Source organism: Chaetodon trifascialis, chromosome 7 (genome assembly GCF_039877785.1).
Source record: "Chaetodon trifascialis isolate fChaTrf1 chromosome 7, fChaTrf1.hap1, whole genome shotgun sequence".
In the NCBI taxonomy this organism is placed as follows: domain Eukaryota; kingdom Metazoa; phylum Chordata; class Actinopteri; order Chaetodontiformes; family Chaetodontidae; genus Chaetodon; species Chaetodon trifascialis.
In genome coordinates, this window is record NC_092062.1 from 27,751,174 (window position 1) to 27,769,506 (window position 18,333).

Genomic DNA, 18,333 nt, shown 5'->3' on the forward strand with positions numbered 1-18,333 from the left:
GGGAGCGAGAGGCAGCCCTGGTTTACAGGTCAAGCCTGCAGCTTTACAAGGGAAATCTCCAGAGCCACTATAAATACCACTGTGAGCTTTAAGGGTGCAGTATATCACACCACTGGGTTTGAAGGACCACAAACCGACCTAGTTTTTGTAGTTTTTTTTGTAGTCCCCCTCTTTTCCCAACTGTACAGTCATGAGCCTGAATACAATTAGATGTGAATTTCCCCTCCTCCGTTTGGAGTGACTGTTAATTGATTGGCCCGACTTCAAAACACGCCCCCCCCCCGCAACAAAGAGCTGGCCGTTCACCTCACGCGTCAGGCCCATATATCATTAAAGACCCTTCAAGTTTGAGGGTGGTTCCACATTTTTTCCCCCCTTTGCTGTAGTTCTGAGCAAAGGGCACAAATACGTCAGGAACCAATTCAAGTAAATTGTGAGGTTCTTCAATGAGCCCCACCTGCAAGCAAGACATTTATTTAGCTCAAGCTGATGTACTGCGACTTGAAATGAGGCCTAATGATTCGTTTAAGGAAATGGTTGCATAAAACTTACAGTGCTGCCAAAGCGACACAGCGGCGCAGCACGCGCAGCGTAAATCACCGCTCTGCTCTGAAGCCGATTGGATGCGCGCCTCGTGTCAGACGCGGCTTTGAAAAACCAGGAATCATTCGGTTTTATTCCACTTCACGGCGAGAAAAAGAAAAGGTGGGAAAGCCTCGAGTTGTCTTGTGAACACCTGAGCGGAGCAGATGTGGAGGCAGAGGACAATAAAAAGCAGCGCTCACGTGCAAATCTCATCAGCCAGCTCTAGTTAGCGGCAGACGGCGCTAATTGGTTCCAGAAGTGTTGCTCTCGTTCACGCTGGCGAGCGGCGAGGGCGGGCAGAACGAGGGAGGGAGAGGGGAAAAAAGAGGCGGTCGCAGGGGAGGGGAGGGGGGGGCAGTAATGAGAGGTCAGCCGCCATCTACAGTCGGGCTGCCAGAGCCAGAAAGGCACGCCAATTTTATGGTCAATTGGGCGACGCATCTGGACTCATAGATCACAGGGCCGCAGGGCTGGACTTAGCACCCAGCTCACACACAAAACAGACCACACAACACACACAATCGCAGCCAGGCTACACACACACACACAGCAGGGAAACATGATGCTGTCGAGGAGTCTCATGAGGGCTTTCATAGACGCGGCTCCTGCACACTTTTCCCAGACAATGATTTTCTAATTTAAAGATTTCAGCATGTTACGCTGCACGCTGGCATCACTGAGTCATCTTACTGCGAGCGCAGTTACCAAGACCTGGAGGACTTTTTCAATATGTTCCCAGAGTGGAAGACTAAAGGCGAACAGTACATTTATTGATTGGCGCCTCACACCGTACTGTACATATGCACAAGCAGCAGGCTAATCAGGCCCCACCTGCTGACTTTGTGCTCTTTGTCTTATAAAATATGAAGACAGCTTCAGTGTTGCACACAGTGTCTGCTGGTTTGCTTCTCTGGGTCACGCTCAACAGTACTTTAATGGAGGGTGGCAGCGAGGGGGCCAAGCTCAGCATCAATCCAAACGAACAGACGATTTCCTCAATTTGTCATTATGTGAAATTATATATAACAGTTCTGAGCGGACATTCAAAGGTCATCAGGTCCTGATGTGGGTTCAGGGCTGCATTTAAAGGATATTCAGGCCGTCAAAATGACTATGTGCTACAGTCTGAGTGTTGAAATGAAGGGAAAAATTAAATGGTCCTAAATGAAGATCATGATATGATCAAAAGCTCCGGAACGGATGCTTAATGTACCCTGAAGTGAGTGTTGTGTCAGCTGCTGTTTCTCAGGTCGAGACTGGACTCCAACAGAGATGAGACGTCCTTAAAGCGTTCAGAAAAAATGGAAATCTGCAGATTCACCTCCATCTGCTGATGAAGCTCGTGTGATCTGATCAAAAGCACCAAAACAGGCTCTAAATGGAACTTGAGGTGAAACGTTTAGTCTTATCTTAAACCTCTAGCATATAAGGAGGAGGAACATCTACGCATCAGGTTAGCGTCTCAAGGCTACATTAGCTGCTACCAGCTTAACACACCTGAATCTCTGACAGAACTGTCAGCAGAAGAGTTGCATTTTGGGTAATGTAGGCGGCTTTGCGAAGGAAAAACTGTAAACAAGCTAAAAAAAGAGGAGACCGCTGGTTCGGCTGCATCGTTCCTTCTTAAAAACTGTCCTGCTGAACTTGCTGGAGCGTGACGCTTCATACTCTTCTAAGTTGGGGGATCGTACAGATCAGCCTGTCCAAATCTTGGACAATTACTTACCTGTTATCACTGACGGTGTGACTATAACCTGCACTGAAACACACCGTGGGTCGTCTTACCTCTGTGGGCATAGCCAGCGACTGCAGCAGGGGCTTCATGTAGCCGTATCTCTGCAGCATCACCATGATGACACAGCGTAGCATCTCCATGACAGCCGCCGCCGGCCTGGACATGAGGACACATCAACCACACGGAGGCTTAATGACATGTCAGCCCGACAGCTTCACCCTTACTGACCTCCTGGAGGACAAATGCTCTGATGATGTTACAGGAATAATGGAGCTTTTAATTGGAGAGGCTTCAATTTGCAGAGAGCTGATTGAGTTCAAAGTGACGTCGATGAGGAGGCTTGTGGTCTGTTAGGAGGTCAGTTCCAGTGCGACGTGGCAGATAAATGAGGACAGCAAGAGACACTGAAGAGCCCATTCAGACCGCCTCTTTTCTCATTTACATTTTTAATGCATGCTTATTTTGAAAGTCTCTCTTTTTCCTGCTACTGAGTTTCAGCACACAGCAGGAGTTCTGGGTGAAAACCAAAGAAGAAGAAGGAAAGAGTTTCGCTTCCCCGAGAGATGCCAGCTCATCCAATCCTGCTTGGGAACGCATACGCTGAGGGAAAATAAAGAAGGGCCATTAAGAGCTCACTGGGTGTCACATGTTCTGTCCTCCTCTTTGATTTTATGGAAATTAGACCACATGTTTTTAACAGCATCATCTCACAGACAGCAGCCGCTTCAGTCGAGGACATTTCAGTGGTTGATTTTAAATAAACTAAATTACTTGCAAATTATTATTACTATTATGAGACAACCTGTAACTATAGTGACTGAGAGTAGGAGAAATCACTCTATAAACCCTCTTTTGTCACAGTTCGTTTAGAAGCCGTGAGCAGTTCAATGACTTTTCCATCTAAAAAAAAAAAAAAACAGATTTAAGGGAACCGGATAGGGCAGCAACTAAATAACTTCATTCTATATCAATTGTTTAATACATAAAATGTGAGAAAATAGTGAAAACTGTCTTATGAATAATCAAAAATCCTTTATATTGTCAGGCCAACAGTTCAGAACCAAAAGCAGAGCCGTCACTTTAAATCTGTCTTTTACTGGCTTCTGTTTTTAATTTTCCTTTAAATGTATTTTATTTTTGTTTTTCTATTCTCTTCTAATTTCTTTCTTTCTTTGAAATGTATGATTTTAATGTACTTTTATGCTTCTGTAAAGCACTTTGAATTGCCTGGTGTATGAATTGTGCTATACCAATAAATTTGCCTTGCCTTGCCTTAAAAAGGAGAAATCTGCTGCCGAGGCGGGAAATATTCACCTTTGTCTCGTTTGCTTTGCCGCGCCTTCACTCAGATTTAAATCTACACAAGAAATACTGAAACTCTCAAATATCTGCTTCTGAAGTGCTTTGTTAGCGTGCTAGCTTCAGGAGCTAGCCTCTAACTACCTGTTCTGTCTGCTTTCTGCTGGTAAATTTTAAGGTGCGGAGTTCACCTGCTGAACCTCCGCTGCCTCACGGCTGATGTTAGGAGGCTGAGGCCTTTTACAAAGTCAGCAAACAGACTGACTGCAGTCACACACTGAGAGTGTTGAATTCAAACATATGACAGATCAAACAGTTTGAATTTGTAGAGCAAAAGTGAGCCGAGTTATTCTGCGGCAAATCTTCACATTCGAGACGCATTTTTGTTTGATGCCTCACTGAAACAACGAATTCTCAAATGTTGTCTTTAGTAGCAGAAGTATGTTGTTTTTGTGATCTTGTGACCCTTCACATTCATTTTCTGACCCCTTGGAGAGTTTCAACCCCCAGCTTGGGAACCATTGACAAACAACCCTGATTGCACAAAAGTCAGGATGCAAAACTGAAAACAGCACGAAGACAATATATTTAAAGTCTGAGCTCCATCCATCCATCCATCATCTATACCCAACTATCCCTTTTCAGGGTTGCGGGGGGTCTGGTGCCTATCCCGGCTGTCAACGGGTGAGAGGCGGGGTACACCCTGAGCCGGTCGCCAGTCGATCGCTGGGAAACATATACAGACAGACAACCATTCACGCTCACACTCACACCTAAGGACAATTTAGAGTCACCAATTAACCTAATGAGCATGTTTTTGGTCTGTGGGAGGAAGCCGGAGTACCCGGAGAGAACCCACGCATGCACGGGAAGAACATGCAAACTTCACACAGAAAGGCCTCGCCCGACCCGGGATCGAACCAGCGACCTTGCTGTGAGGCACGCGCACTACCTGCTTGCTCCACCGTGCCGCAGAAGTTTGAGCTCCTCGGCTTTATTGATTTTTGTCTGAATCTGATGCAGCAACACGTTTCACAGACTAAAAGATGTTGAACGCTCCAGAAACACCTGTGTGGATCATTCCACAGGTAAACAGGCTCACTGATAACAGGTGAGAGCATCATGATTGGGTATGAAAGGGGCGTCCTGGAAAGGCTCTTTGTGAACACATGATGGGATAAAGGATGTCACTGCATGGGCTCAGGAGCAGTTTGTTTGTGTTTGTGCGTCCTAACTTTCTTAGCATCAGGGTTGTAAATAATTAGAGCCTTCTCTGCCTGCCTCCGCATTTTCTCACATTAAACATGAAAAGCAATACATGAACACGTGAAGTGTACCTCTGATCCATGATGTAGCCCATGGAGGTGAGAGTGAGCAGAACGTAGCAGGTCATCCCCAGGACGGCTAACTGGGACAGCATCTAGGATCAACACACGCATGCCATGAGAAATGCGGTCGGGAAAAAATACATTAGAATCTAAACCTTAAATTAATATCATGGCTGGTTAAGTTACGATCACAGGAGACCTTACTGGGAGAGCAGTCATAAACCGCACGGCTGCTCCACTGTTTACTTGGCATTGCCAACCAAAACATGTCTGACCTTCAGAGTAAGTGTACTGGCACATACAGCATCCTGCAGCAAATGCAATCCGCCTCTTACTTTACACTGACATGCCTGGTTTACACGGACGCTCTAATCATCCCAGATGGCTCCTGACAGGGGACTCGACCACAGTGGAAGAGACTGCAGTTTGAATCCCGATAGCCCCGAAACGGAGCCAAAACAACCAACGTCGGAGCAGAAATCTCATGCAGATTCCCGCTGACCTTTTCGAGACGCACACACTGAACGGACTCGCACAAACACACGAAGTACAGAACGTGATGTACGCTCTGATTCGCCTTCTCTAACCTACGGCCTTGGCTGAGGGCGGCAGCTGGAAGCCCGGTGTCTCCCGAGGATGCTTCGGGCTGTCAGCTCGGGTTTATATTTCTCTGACACTCAATCCAGAGCCTAACAGCCAAATCTCACCGACTGCTCCCATACTGCACAGACCCAGAAGGCCATATATAGTAAACATAAAATCAAGCCATCAACAGGATGCAATGAAACCGTATGTCTTCGTGTTTATCCAATGGTCGTAATCCATAAGCCCCCCTAAGAGTTATATCATGTGAGCCCTCACATGTGAACACAGAGGGATGATATGACGACTGTGTGTTTTCTCAGACGAGGGGGAATCTGGCCTGGATCCATCTATCAGAGCGAGAGCCACCCGAGACCGTCAGAGTGCAGTGAAGCTGAATGATCACTGCACGGCAGCTCAAAGGCTACAGACACAGTTATTTTAGCAAGAGGTGTAATGAGTGGAGAAATATTTTGGTATCAAAGGTCACGTGAACTTATCTGTGTTTAATAACCCCGAGGACGCTTCGCTCCAGAGACAATCCTCCACAGATCGTCCGGGGTTTCCACGTTTGCAGAGCTCGCTTCATCCGTCGTGCTAATTTTTAATGCGATGAAGTGTCAAACTGCAGCATTAACAGCGGAGGACGGAGAGGAGAGTTAACATCTGGTGGCAGCGGACTGATTGTGTTATTCTGCTGTCCCCTGAGACGAAGCAGATTAACTCCTTATTTGGGCCATTATTGCAGCTGTTATTACGATGAAGTTCACGAAAGCTCGTTGAGTTACCGCTGAGAAACGCAGCTACGCTAAGCTAATCCTGCATCGCTGATCATTTACACAGAATTCAAATGCAACGATGGAAAACTTTATTTATTATTTTACGATCTGTGCCATGTTTCACTGCTTCTCAAACACGGAGACGTTAATGCTGGAGTGAACTAACAAGTAAGTGAGAATATGCTAATTCTGTGCTAGCTAATATTAGTAGCTGTTGTTGCTCTGCTCTGCTTTAAATTGCAGCACAGCAGCTGAACTCCACGTTGTGCAATCATAAAAAGACTAATGGAGAGTTGTTTTACGACTTGGTCGATTTCCCTCTCTGCCTTTAGCACTCACTGTTTAGCAAACCTATAATAAACGTACACGCTGGCCTGCTGATGATGTAATTGAAGAGTAGCTTCGCTTGTTTGAAATAACCACGTTTTCATGGCTTCGAATTAACGCAGAGTCCATAAATTGTCCGGCAGCGTATCATCAATTGTCAAGTTAAATAAGCGCCTAGCGAACATGTGGGTATAAATACATAACAGTGACATGATTTATTGTTGGGCCGAAGAGCTCACTTTGTTATTTTCCCTCCAAGTCCTGATTGCTGCATCCTGAAGGCTATTTGGGTTGGGAAATGGTTGACTCGACAATTAAGGCGTTTGTGTTCACTGCTGGACCACCAGCTGGTGTTTCATTCGCCCAGAGGGAGGAAACCCTCGACCCTGTGTGTGTGTGTGTGTGCGTGCGTGCATGTGTGTGTGTGCGTGTGTGTGCGCGTGTTAGGTGGGGACCACAACTGAAGGAGCACCGCGGAGGTAGCCATCACAGAGAGACAGGCCATTTTATTTGGGAGTTTGAAGGGGCTGGGCGTGACAGCGCTTTTTGGCTAACCAAAACTATGCCTGGGGAAAAAAGGCTTCCAAAGATAACTGCTGAGGAGACCTGTTTCTTTTTTCTGAAGGAGGAGGAAGGGGGTCTTTTGGCTCGTCGAGTGGAAAATAATAGACAAAGGTTGTTCTAAAGGGGAATGCCGATCAGTCATTCTGTCATGATGTTAGACCGAGCTAGTCTTTTCCTGCTGGCTAAGTACAGGACTGAGCTCGACCGTGGATCAGCCACAACAAACTGCATAATTGGGTGAAATAATGTTGGCAAACAAACACGCAGCACTCAGTCTTCAATTAGGAGGCCTGGACCACCTTGTCATACTTTACATGAAGGATTACAGCAGCCTAAACACGCCAGCGGCCGGTGTGTGACCAGACGGTCACCGGCTTCATTCCTACAGGGCTGAAAAGGAAAAGGAACACAGAAGCTCCTCCCTCCTCCAGAGGGTCTGTCCACGTGCTTTTGAGCAAGGCAGCAAACAAGATCGACCCTCTGGTCTTCACAGCTTTCCTAATGCGACCAGTACGTACCATCGCGTTTCCCAGCAGCTCGTCGTAAAACTTCACCACCAGCACGAAATGTATGACCACATAAACTTGCAAATGCATCGGCCAGCTGGTATTATAAGGCACTTCCTTTCCGGTAATCTGCACATGGACAGAGAGAAAAGAAACATGTTTAGTTCCCCAATCTCCAGTCTTTATGTACGTATTGACTGCACCTGTCAAAGCAGCGCTAATTGTTGTTGTTTCCGCTTTGTTTGGTTGAAGTCTGCATTCATGCTAACACCTCTGCTGCACGCTAACCACCTTTCACACCCTGTCAATCACAGCATGTGGCGTTCAGGTGTCGCAGCAGACTCAGGCTGGTGGGAGGTGTGTCCTGTTACACCTGCGGCTGCTGATGGTGGCAGCAAACACCCCTCACTTCGCTCCTCTGTCCGCAAAGCAGCAGGTGTTTACAGCAGAGCCGACTGTGAGCCCAGAGAATTCATCACGCCACGGTTTTTAATAAACAGGACTGAAAACTGCGCCGGCGTCTTGAATCAAGTTCAGCTTTAATCCCATGAGAGTCATAAAAGCTTTGACACAGAAGCAGTTACAGAAGGTAAATACACTGAACAGCTACTGCTGAAAAGAAGCCAAGTTATAATGATGCCATCGTTATAACATGAAGGCTACATCTACTGTGACACACTTTTTTTTATAAAGCTGCATTTTACAGATCACATGTGAAAAGACACATTCACGCACACTGAACACTGGATGAACGCCGGCGTTTGACGTCTGCCTCCTGCACGTGTGGGCAGCAGCAGCACGATCAGATGCAGGGCGCAGACAAGCCGTTATCTATGTTGAATTAACCTCTGATAGTCAAGGTACATAGATGTATACGGGTTGATGTTGTTTGATTTCTTCCAGAAAAGGGTCACGTGACATGCGTGACGAATCACAATCAACTGTTTAGATTGGATTAGATTCATCGTCAGAGAGCAACACAGAGACAACGAAATGCAGTTTAACATCGAACCAGAAGTGCAAATAGTCATAATATCCAAAATATAAATACATTATAAAAGTAGTGCAAGTGGCATGAAGTATAAACAGTGTACACGGTATGAGGTAGGTGCAGGTAGTGCTACTAATTTCTATGAAACCATAAAAACATGTGCAACATGCACAGCACTGCGTTTACTGTTTGCACTACTGTGTCATTTATGTTTCACATCTTGCTATTACATTCATGCAACAGCTTGTGCAATATAACATATTTTTAATTTTCGTACTCAGGGTGTGCATATGCAGCATATTTCTATTTATTTTCCACTGTGTTACACACTGTTTATGTTTATCTACTGTGCAACAGTACAAAACACTGCACTTACCCAAACTTTACCATGAATTAACTTTTCCATTAGTAATATTATTTTCTGTACTCTGTATAGAATGCACACACACACACACACACACACACACACACACACACACGTATAAATATAGTTTGATTTTTTATTCTGTATTTTGTATTTTTACTCTCTTCTACATCTCTTTTTTTTACTCCTGCTACAACTGCTGGCTGTCTGTAACACCCTAACTACCCCAGCGTGGGATTAATAAAGTTATATCTTATCTTATCTTATCTTATCTTATCTTATCTTATCTTATCTTATCTTATCTTATCAGGGAAGGACTCATCGTGACTGATCAGACACAAACAGGAAGCGAACGTGTGTGGTCAGACAGGTTTTAAAGCAGAACGTGTTATTGTGGATGTGGCCGGACGGGACTGTAAAAAAGGACAATAAAGACAGGAACGAGAAAAATGAAATAATGGAAATGACAAAAAGAGCAGAAAACAGAAGTGAGTCAGTGCGACTGCTTGTGGCTTTGAAAAGGAAAGAAACGTCATACTGTCACTGGTGAAAGTCAGCACCTCGTCCAAACCCTCTGATGACCTTTCTACCTCTGCTCTGTTTGTTTTCCTTTTCGTCTTTTCAGTCTCCTGCAGGCCGAATTTCAAAACTGGTGAAAATTAGTTTGTTGTGTTCCATCTACAAAGTCATCCAGGATTTATTGGGTGTAGCGGTTTCCCCCGAACACAGAGGAACATATGAGTCCTTCTGGAAGAACTCCCTGAGTCATTTGACCTGTTTTTGTCTCAGTGTGCTTTCTTGCCGATAAGTAATTAGGCCTGAGGGCTTTATGTTGAAACTGCATCCTTTTTGGGAACGAGGTACAAAATAAACTGACCAATCATAGGTGCCTGTCTCTCATTCAGGGGGTTTCCCAGGATCCGAGGAACCAAACCACCACATGTGGGTTCCCCCCGCATCCCATCCCCAGTCCTGTAGGTATTCCAGCGCGCTGCTCTGCTTATTCTCAAAGAGCTGAAACACATTCGTCTCCTCCTCCTCCTCCTCCTCCTCTCCTTCCTCCACCGGCAGATATCAACAAGCAGCAGTCTGTCACGGACCCTTTCAAGATATTTCGGTTAAACTCCGTCCATGTTTAGAATCCCCCCCCCCCCCACACACACACTGGTTTTAAGGGGCCAATTTTAAAGGGGACTTTTTTTTTTTTTTAAGTGTGAAGCATGAGGGAACTAAGCTTGTGACACCATCAGCGTTATTTCAAAGCTAACCGCGGAGCATTCAACTGGAGCCTGGATTTCTTTTCTACACACACACACACACACACACACACACACACACACACACACACACACACACACACACACACACACACACACACACACACACACACATTTACGCTGAACTGCATGCGGTTTTAATCCCGCAGACTGCGTTTAAAGACGGTGAAAATGAACTTATTGTGTTCCCTCTACAAAGGCTTTGCAGCTTTTATTTGATGTGGCAGTTCCTTGTAAAACTCGTAGAATCTGTGAATCCTTCGCTCCGGAATGCTCTGAGTCATTTCGGCCTGTTTCGCGTGTGTCACAGTGACGAGTATGGAAGCCTGAGGGTGTTATTGGGAAAATATTCCCGCTGCAGGAATGATGAGAACAGAGGATTTCTCCTCTTTACCAACCTTGGGATTGTTGGCGTGGTCACCCAGCCGAGGTTTACCAGGTCTCCAACTCGGACCTTTGAGGAAAGTTGACACTTTGTCGCTGATTGTCTTAAAGGTTTTGGACTTTTTCCACAGATACCTGTAGTAGTGCAGCTGAAGGAGAAAGAAGCCGACAGTCAAACACAAACACACAATCAAACGCTGGGTTTAAGCGATCAGTGTTAGCTGCGCTAACTGCTCCTGAGGAGGAATGTTCCTGCTTTCATTGGGCAGGAGATCGCGCTGTGCTCTGCCAACAGAGAGGGCAGCAAAAATAATCATAACATCCACCTCCAGGAATTTGACTTTATTGGCCTCCGTCTCCTCAGCTGGGCGCTTTGTTTAGAGTAAAGTAATAATGTTATGGTTACAGAATGGCAGCGAGAGGAACCTGAGCTCACTCCTCGTCTGCCGGAGGCGTTTACACTCAGCTGGAGGATGGAGGTGAGCCGCTCTAACGATGGCTGACTCACACCTTTGACAGGACTCACCTGAACGCGGAGGATTTCAAAGCTTTTGATTGGGAACACCAGGCCGTACACCACTTTGTCGCTCTCTGGAGCAAAGGTACCTGAGGAGGACACAAACATCGGAGGAGCATTAGCAAACAGTCTCCCTTAAACTCTGTTTGGGTCTCCATCAGCACCTGAGGGAAAAATCTGTCTCTTTAGCTCAAAACGAAACACACACTTGACCAACTTTTGGCAAATCTGCAGTTTATAGTCAATGTTTCCTTCATTTTGTCGTTATAATGAGTCATTCCACAGCTTTTGGTTTCCATTCAGTATCTAATAATGACAGGGTGGGAATCACAGACACCGAACCAAACACCAAAAACACTGAATGTTTCACATCACAGGCCGCCAACGTCTGCCTCTGAGTCATAAATGTGACGCACTGAACACCTCATGGACGAAATCTGATGTTAAGATGATCCACGACATCAGTAATCAGAACAGCACACAGAGGAAACGGTCATTTCTCACTTAATAGAAGAACAGTGTATAAAAACGATGCTACAGAGATTTGAGTGCTGATCCGAACATTTGCTGCGTTTCCTGCTGAATGCATCACACATAGAAAATTGGCAAAAGAAGAAATGAGAATTGTTTCCATCCACTGCTGTAATGTGATTATTAGAAGTGGTTTATCGAGAGAAGCAGTAGGTGGCGTCAACTGTCCGGTCGGACAACAATTAGACCATTGCAGAAGAAGAAGAAGGGCAACAAGATGATGTCATTAAATCAGCGCTGGTTGAGCCTCAAAAGGTGAAAAAAAGGTAGAAAAAACAACAGTTTTCTTCGCCTTCCTCTTCTTTCCTCCTACTTTCATTTTTCTTCTTTCTTTCTTACTTTCTTCTTCCTTTCTTTTTGTTCTTCTTCTTCTGCTTCCTCTTCTTCTTTTTTGCTTATTCTGATGCGATACTTCCAAATGTGCATACAAATACGTTGATGGAAACACGGTTACCAGGTATAATTTACTCGCACAGATCTCTAAAACAGCTACAGCACAGTAAGCAGCAGCTAAATGGAGGCATTGAGAAGATCATCAGAACAGAAGGAAGTCACTGATCAACTTTTCTTACCGAATAATCGATCCCAGATGATCAGAATTCCTCCGTAATTCTTGTCAATGCAGTAAAGGTTCCTCCCTGTTCAGACAACATTTTGTGAGATGAATAAATCAACAATATCTTTGACCCCGGATGCCCTTTTCACTCCTTTATCTAAGTCTACTCCACCCTTGAGTTGGTGCACAAAAATAACATAACCATGATGAGATCAGATCAGTTATCAACATTTCAGCCTTTAACGCGTCTGACGTCGCTCTCTCTGAGCAGGCCGATGCTCCATTTCAAGCACGTCAACGTCAAACCTCCGTCCAGCGTATGAGCAGGTCACACCGTCACTGTCTTTGATCAAATAAAGCTTATCTCACCGTGATGAACTCTGTGATGTTTCGGGGTGTTGAAGATCCACTCCAGGGGTCCGAGGTCTCTGATCAGCTGAGTTAAAACAAGGAAACACTGACTTTAAATATTTCACATGGCAGAATGTGAAACCCAAAGATGTTCAGTTTTCTGCTGGCAGGATGCATTATGGGACACTTGTTACTTCAGTTAACAGGTGACAAAAACTGAGCTTTCATGTTTTCCTGAATGTTCATATTCTTTTTGATTTGCTGATTATTGAGCTCAAATGAGATCAATGCTCACTGAAGAACAGTGTTTATGGACTGGCAGCGCAGCAGCTCGTGGGGATGAGGAGAAAGTCAAGAAGAGTTAATGACAACGCACACACACGTTCAGAGAAGCATGCAGTGAATGCATCATTAGTCCTTTTTCAAGCATTTTCTCTTCTTCGATATCAAACAGATGCACAGTGACTCATTAAAGGTTACCGAGGTCACAGCGTCGTTTCACACAGTTCGCGTTTCTCCTCTGGCTGCCACTCGCACGTATTTTGATGTTTCGCATCAATACGACCTCTCAGTCTGGAGAAATGTGCACGGCTGGACAGAATTTCTCAGTGATTCATTATTTCCATGTAACGGCTGCGTCTGGCAGCCGAGCGTGAGAGTTTCATCTTGAATGAAAAGGGTCTCCACCACTTCACTCCGGCTCTGAGGCTGGAGCGCTGCAGCGCATAGCGTGCCAATAAATTACATGACATCAAAAAAAAAAAAGCCATAAAGGAGGCATAAATTACACCCCTTCAGAAAATTGTGACTATTACGACTGTTTTCACTAATAGTGCACTAAAAGATGGAAGGCGTTCCAAATCCATTCATTCCCTCTAAAGATTGTTGGGATTGTAAAAGTGATACTCGCAGTCACTTTAAAGGCAGACAGAGTGGTCATGCTTCTGTTTGGAATATTTCATAAAATCTCATTATTTTTTATTGGACACAGGTTCCACTGCAACACTGCGTCTACAAAGGCTCGACTTAGCAGACGGATTAGTATTGGCACGGGCAGAAAGATAACTTTACAGACCTTTTTTCAGTCGAATTACCTTTTTAACTGCATGGAAACAGCGAATGGAACGGTGAATTCACACACAGCTACACGTTCTACATGTCGACTGATTACAAATTCTATTCACACATTTAATGATGCTTGAACGCTTAACTTGAACAGCTACAAAGTATCAATTATTCTGTTGGTTCTTTGTTTCAGATTAGTGTTTAAAAGATTCCTACAAAGTGGCAAAAACTAGCATTATAATTAAACGATGATCAAAGTCTCATCAGTTATTTTCCACAAATCAATGAATCCATTGATGATCGGTTATCTTCTGCAGTGCACACAGAGACAGACGCCTCCACATGCAGGCGATAGACGAGTTGTTTATCAGGGACAGTTTAACTGCAACAGTCAAAGGTTTTAACTCTGACGCTGACCTTTGACAAACACACACACTCGTGTTTCTTGGACGGCGACATTTCAACAGTCCAGCTGATTAGAGAATCTATAACCCATGTTTAAACATTCACCTCTGTGTGGATCCAGAACTGGTAGAGGAGGTTTAACTGTATGTGAGCAGCGAAGAGCGAGGGAGGTGCAACCAGAGCCAAGGGCAGGTAGAAAACCTGAGGAAGAGAGGAATTAAACAGTAAACATCTGACAGGTCTCCATCGTCACACCAAGGCTGAAACACAGACTCCAAGTCATCTTTTATGAACATGTTGCATAATACAAGAACACATCCAGTGATTTTACTGCTACAGATGGACGGAGAGTCCAGAAAAACCTTGAAATGCAGCCTGAGGAGCATCACTAGCTTCTCCTGGACCTGATACAAACAATATGGAGACTGTAGCTTTTACCAAACATTACTTGAGCAGCAACAAAGAGCTCATTTGTCGGGAGCTATTTTTAGCTGCAGATTTGGTGCTCTGCTAACTGTTTACAGCAGCAGGACAAACCCCGAGACTCCACCGGGTGTGTCTCCATGAGATTTTTGTTTTGTCCTCCACCAGGCGCTTTTCAGGAGCAGAGCGTTTTGTTGCCTTGCTCAGATTTGGTCATTTTTCTTTGATATTTGTACTTCTATCATGAGTAAGTGTACTGCGTCTATTGTTGATGTATGATCTAGAGTCTGCACAGGGTGTTTTATTTTGAAAATCTACCAGATTCTCTACACGTTCCCGTGTCTGACTTCCTGTCTGGCTCGATCTGCTCTACTGAATTTAAAAAAAAGGAGAAAAATAAGAGCAGAGGATGCTTCTGAGACTGAAATGCACACATTGCAGCGATCAGTTCGGTCGGACACGTCGCGGACAAACAGCCGGTGGAATTAAAGTGCGATGTGGTGCATGTTCATGCTTTAATAGTTCAGATCAGTCTACTGGTGGTTGGGTAATTTATTGGTCATTCCACAGTAATAAATGTGATGCGCTGACAATAAGAATGAATCATTTCTTACCCATGATGTGAACGGCTGGGTGACTGACTGCCTGAGGGCCGTGGTGAGGTTGTAGTACTCTGAACTGTGGTGAACCTGGTGGGCAGCCCATATGAACGACACCTCTGGAGGAGATGACACACATAGATCCATCACATCTCAACAAAATCTCCCATGAGGTTATCACTTCACTGACCTGCTCATTAATGTGTGACAGAGCTAACAGGTCACTTGCATGAGACTCATGCACGGACCTTGAACTCTCACGCACACATTCAGCTGCCTTTACATCACCGCAAGTGATTTATCTCAGAAATCAACTCTGCTCCTTCCCCAGATGAGTAACCGAACACCTCCATCCCCCAGAAGGAGTCATTCAGCCTCGCTCCTCGCCAGCCGTGATGAAAAGCCGAGGCTCGACTGTAGCTGGCCACTGTGTGTGTGTGTGTGTGTGTGTGTGTGTGTGTGTGTGTGTGAGTGTGAGTGTGTGGGGGGGGGCTGCAGTTGGTTAGCGTCCAGCCTGATGTCCCAGTGCTCCAGTTTACATTCCTCTGCTGTGTTGTGATACTTGCTACATTAATATCTGTGTTACACTTCATTTTAACATCCAAAGGGAACATGCTTGTTAAGTTTCACTGGATCTCCGGGCCGTTTTCCGGACCACCCCGTCTGGTCTGTGCTTTTTGGCACCTCCCGTCCACTTTGGCTTCTGCAGCCGTACAAGAGAGAACAGTAACCTTCAAATGTTACGGAACCACCAAGCCCCATATAGACTATGTATAGTAATGTATTTGTTATAGTAAAAGCAGCCGAGTTATTACATGAGGTTTCAGTTTTATGGGGCAGCCTTGATGTTTGATGGGATTTGTGATTAAGGGTTCAATTATCAAACAAACTTGATTAAAGACAGATATTAAGGATGAATGAATGTGGTCACATTTGGGCGGTTGAGAAGCTGAAATGTCAGGGTTAGAATCACACATGACACCCATAATGTGTGTGTGTGTGTGTGTGTGTGTGTGTGTGTGTGTGTGTGTGTGTGCGTGTGTGTGTGTGTGTGTGCGTGTGTGTGTGTGTGTGTGTGTCTGCGCACAAACTTCCTTTCAACTTGACGACGATGCAATTTTTAGTTTATCTAAAGTTTGACATTTTGGTTAAAATGAGGAGATTGACATAATTTTCATGTCAGTGTCGTAAATATGAAGCCAAAGATTTACAGGAAGTTATAAGCCGCAATATTTCAGGTCCAGTGACTTCCTGGAGTCTCTGCTGGTTGCTCAGAAACAGTCCAGCACACAACCCCTGCAAAACTAAGTTTTTAAAGATTTTTATGTTGGGAATTAAACAGTGAATTAATTAGTGAGCTTTAGAAGTGCTAGCGGGCTGATTTTGTTACCTTTGGACAGAGCTAGGCTAGCCTTTTCCCTTTGTTTCCAGTGTTTGTGCTAAGCTATGCTAACCATCTCCTGGATGTAGCTTCATAATAGCTTTGGCATGCTTTAAGCACACACACATCTACTTATACACACACACACTCTTCCGATTTTGAGAAAATCATTCAAAAGCCACGTCTTGAACTCCTCCCTCGCTGTTTAATAAACTTGTGAATTGTACGACGGCGGGCAGTCGTAAACCCCGGCGGGTCGAGGGTCCGCTGCACCTGAACAAACACCCCGCTGAGGACTGAAGGTGCGTGCAGTGCGAGATCTGCCGTTCCCAATCAGTGAAACTCAGGTGGAATTCCTCCTGCGTTTGAGGTCAAGCGTTTGGGGAAACCCTGAGGACCTCCAAGAGAAAACTACTGCTCCCGACAATACTCCACACCTCGCTCATTTAACGGGCTTATTGCTGGATTCAGCAGGTGTGAGAGAGTAAATGTCGCTGGGAATGTTTTTGGAAGCGTCACGCACAGTGTTAAACGGCGTATTTTGGACTGAGCTGAAATGGATTTTCTTTCAAACTTTATTTGCCCTCTCAGCACAGATGACAGTCTGCAGACAAGGCGAGAGTGTGAGAGGAGAGAGACGAGAAGACTGACTGCACCTCCGGCAGCCAAGCACAAAAACGATGACGTTCCTTCCTCTCTGAACCATGGGGGATTCAGAGATGAACTCTCCTGCTAAGAGACATATTGAGAGGATAATCCAGCCTTTGTTTAATTCCAGCAGCCTTTTGCTTTTTTCTCCTCCTCACTGGAATCGCGCTTGGCAGCGTTCAGGACTAAGGGCGGCTAAGATTGATGCTCGTTGTCATTGATAGGAAGTAGGAACCGCTAGGCTTCACTGCAAGCCCATGTCCTCATCTCTCGGACTCGGCGGGACGCTGCATAGTTTGGCACGGCCTATTCAGGAGGGAAGCCCCGTTAATGGTGAGAACCAATGCCACAGAGCCCACGTTCCCAGCAAGAGCCGAGAAACGCTGAGGACGGCACTTCCATCTGGCCTCGGGCGAGCCTCAACTCACGCTTTCTCAGGAGTAACAAGGATGAGTGCACGCTAATCAGGTGACGAGCAGTCCCGACACTTCTCACCACGAAAACAGTATTAGTCGTTTATTCAAATCCCTCAAACACTTTGTTTATGTTTACCTAATAAGGACCTCTAGTGGCTGCGTGAATTATGGCTGCAGCACCATGAATCCTTTCAGGGAAGAGATCACTCGAACCAGAAGCTGCTGCAGCAGCTTTCCAGGAGCAGCTAAAGGGATAGTTCAGGGTTTCTGAAGCCGGGCGGTGTGATGTTCTTGTCCATAGTCCTGCAGGAGATGGAGGTCACACGCTAAGCAAAGTATTACCTCTAAAATAATCAATATCAGTGTAAGTGTTGGCTATGTAATGAATATTTTCAGTGCTTGCTGTCCTCTTCTCTTTGGAACTACATTCTCTCAACCGCAGACTTCCGTATCCCTACGCAGGCCGCCGCAGATCAGCTGCACGGTTCGAGTTTCAGCGGTTTATGGAAGAGACGACAAACGCAAGAAAATAAAAATGAGTGATTATGACAGCAGCAACAATGAAACGCTGCTCACCGTGGAGACAAGAGGATGTCTTCATGAACCAGAGGGAGCAGAGGAGGAACTCTTCAACGGAAAAGAGAGGAGACGTCTGCGGAAACTTCGCTTCTTCACTGGATGGTTGGTAAGTCGTTTATTTCTGGGTATTTAGTGCGATCT

General features: G+C 45.3%; 1 protein-coding gene across 1 annotated transcript in view; it reads right to left on the minus strand.

The window, feature by feature from the left end:
- The window catches only part of agmo (alkylglycerol monooxygenase), a 42,261-nt gene that overhangs the window by 11,107 nt on the left and 12,821 nt on the right, over positions 1 to 18,333 (minus strand). Inside the window, exons 4-12 of the mRNA XM_070966746.1 lie at positions 15,184 to 15,287; positions 14,252 to 14,347; positions 12,695 to 12,761; positions 12,342 to 12,407; positions 11,248 to 11,327; positions 10,736 to 10,870; positions 7,718 to 7,834; positions 4,957 to 5,039; positions 2,371 to 2,476 (exon numbers count right to left, since the gene is read on the minus strand). Coding sequence (XP_070822847.1) covers positions 2,371 to 2,476; positions 4,957 to 5,039; positions 7,718 to 7,834; positions 10,736 to 10,870; positions 11,248 to 11,327; positions 12,342 to 12,407; positions 12,695 to 12,761; positions 14,252 to 14,347; positions 15,184 to 15,287 — 854 coding nt within the window. The remainder of the gene's footprint in view (positions 1 to 2,370; positions 2,477 to 4,956; positions 5,040 to 7,717; positions 7,835 to 10,735; positions 10,871 to 11,247; positions 11,328 to 12,341; positions 12,408 to 12,694; positions 12,762 to 14,251; positions 14,348 to 15,183; positions 15,288 to 18,333) is intronic.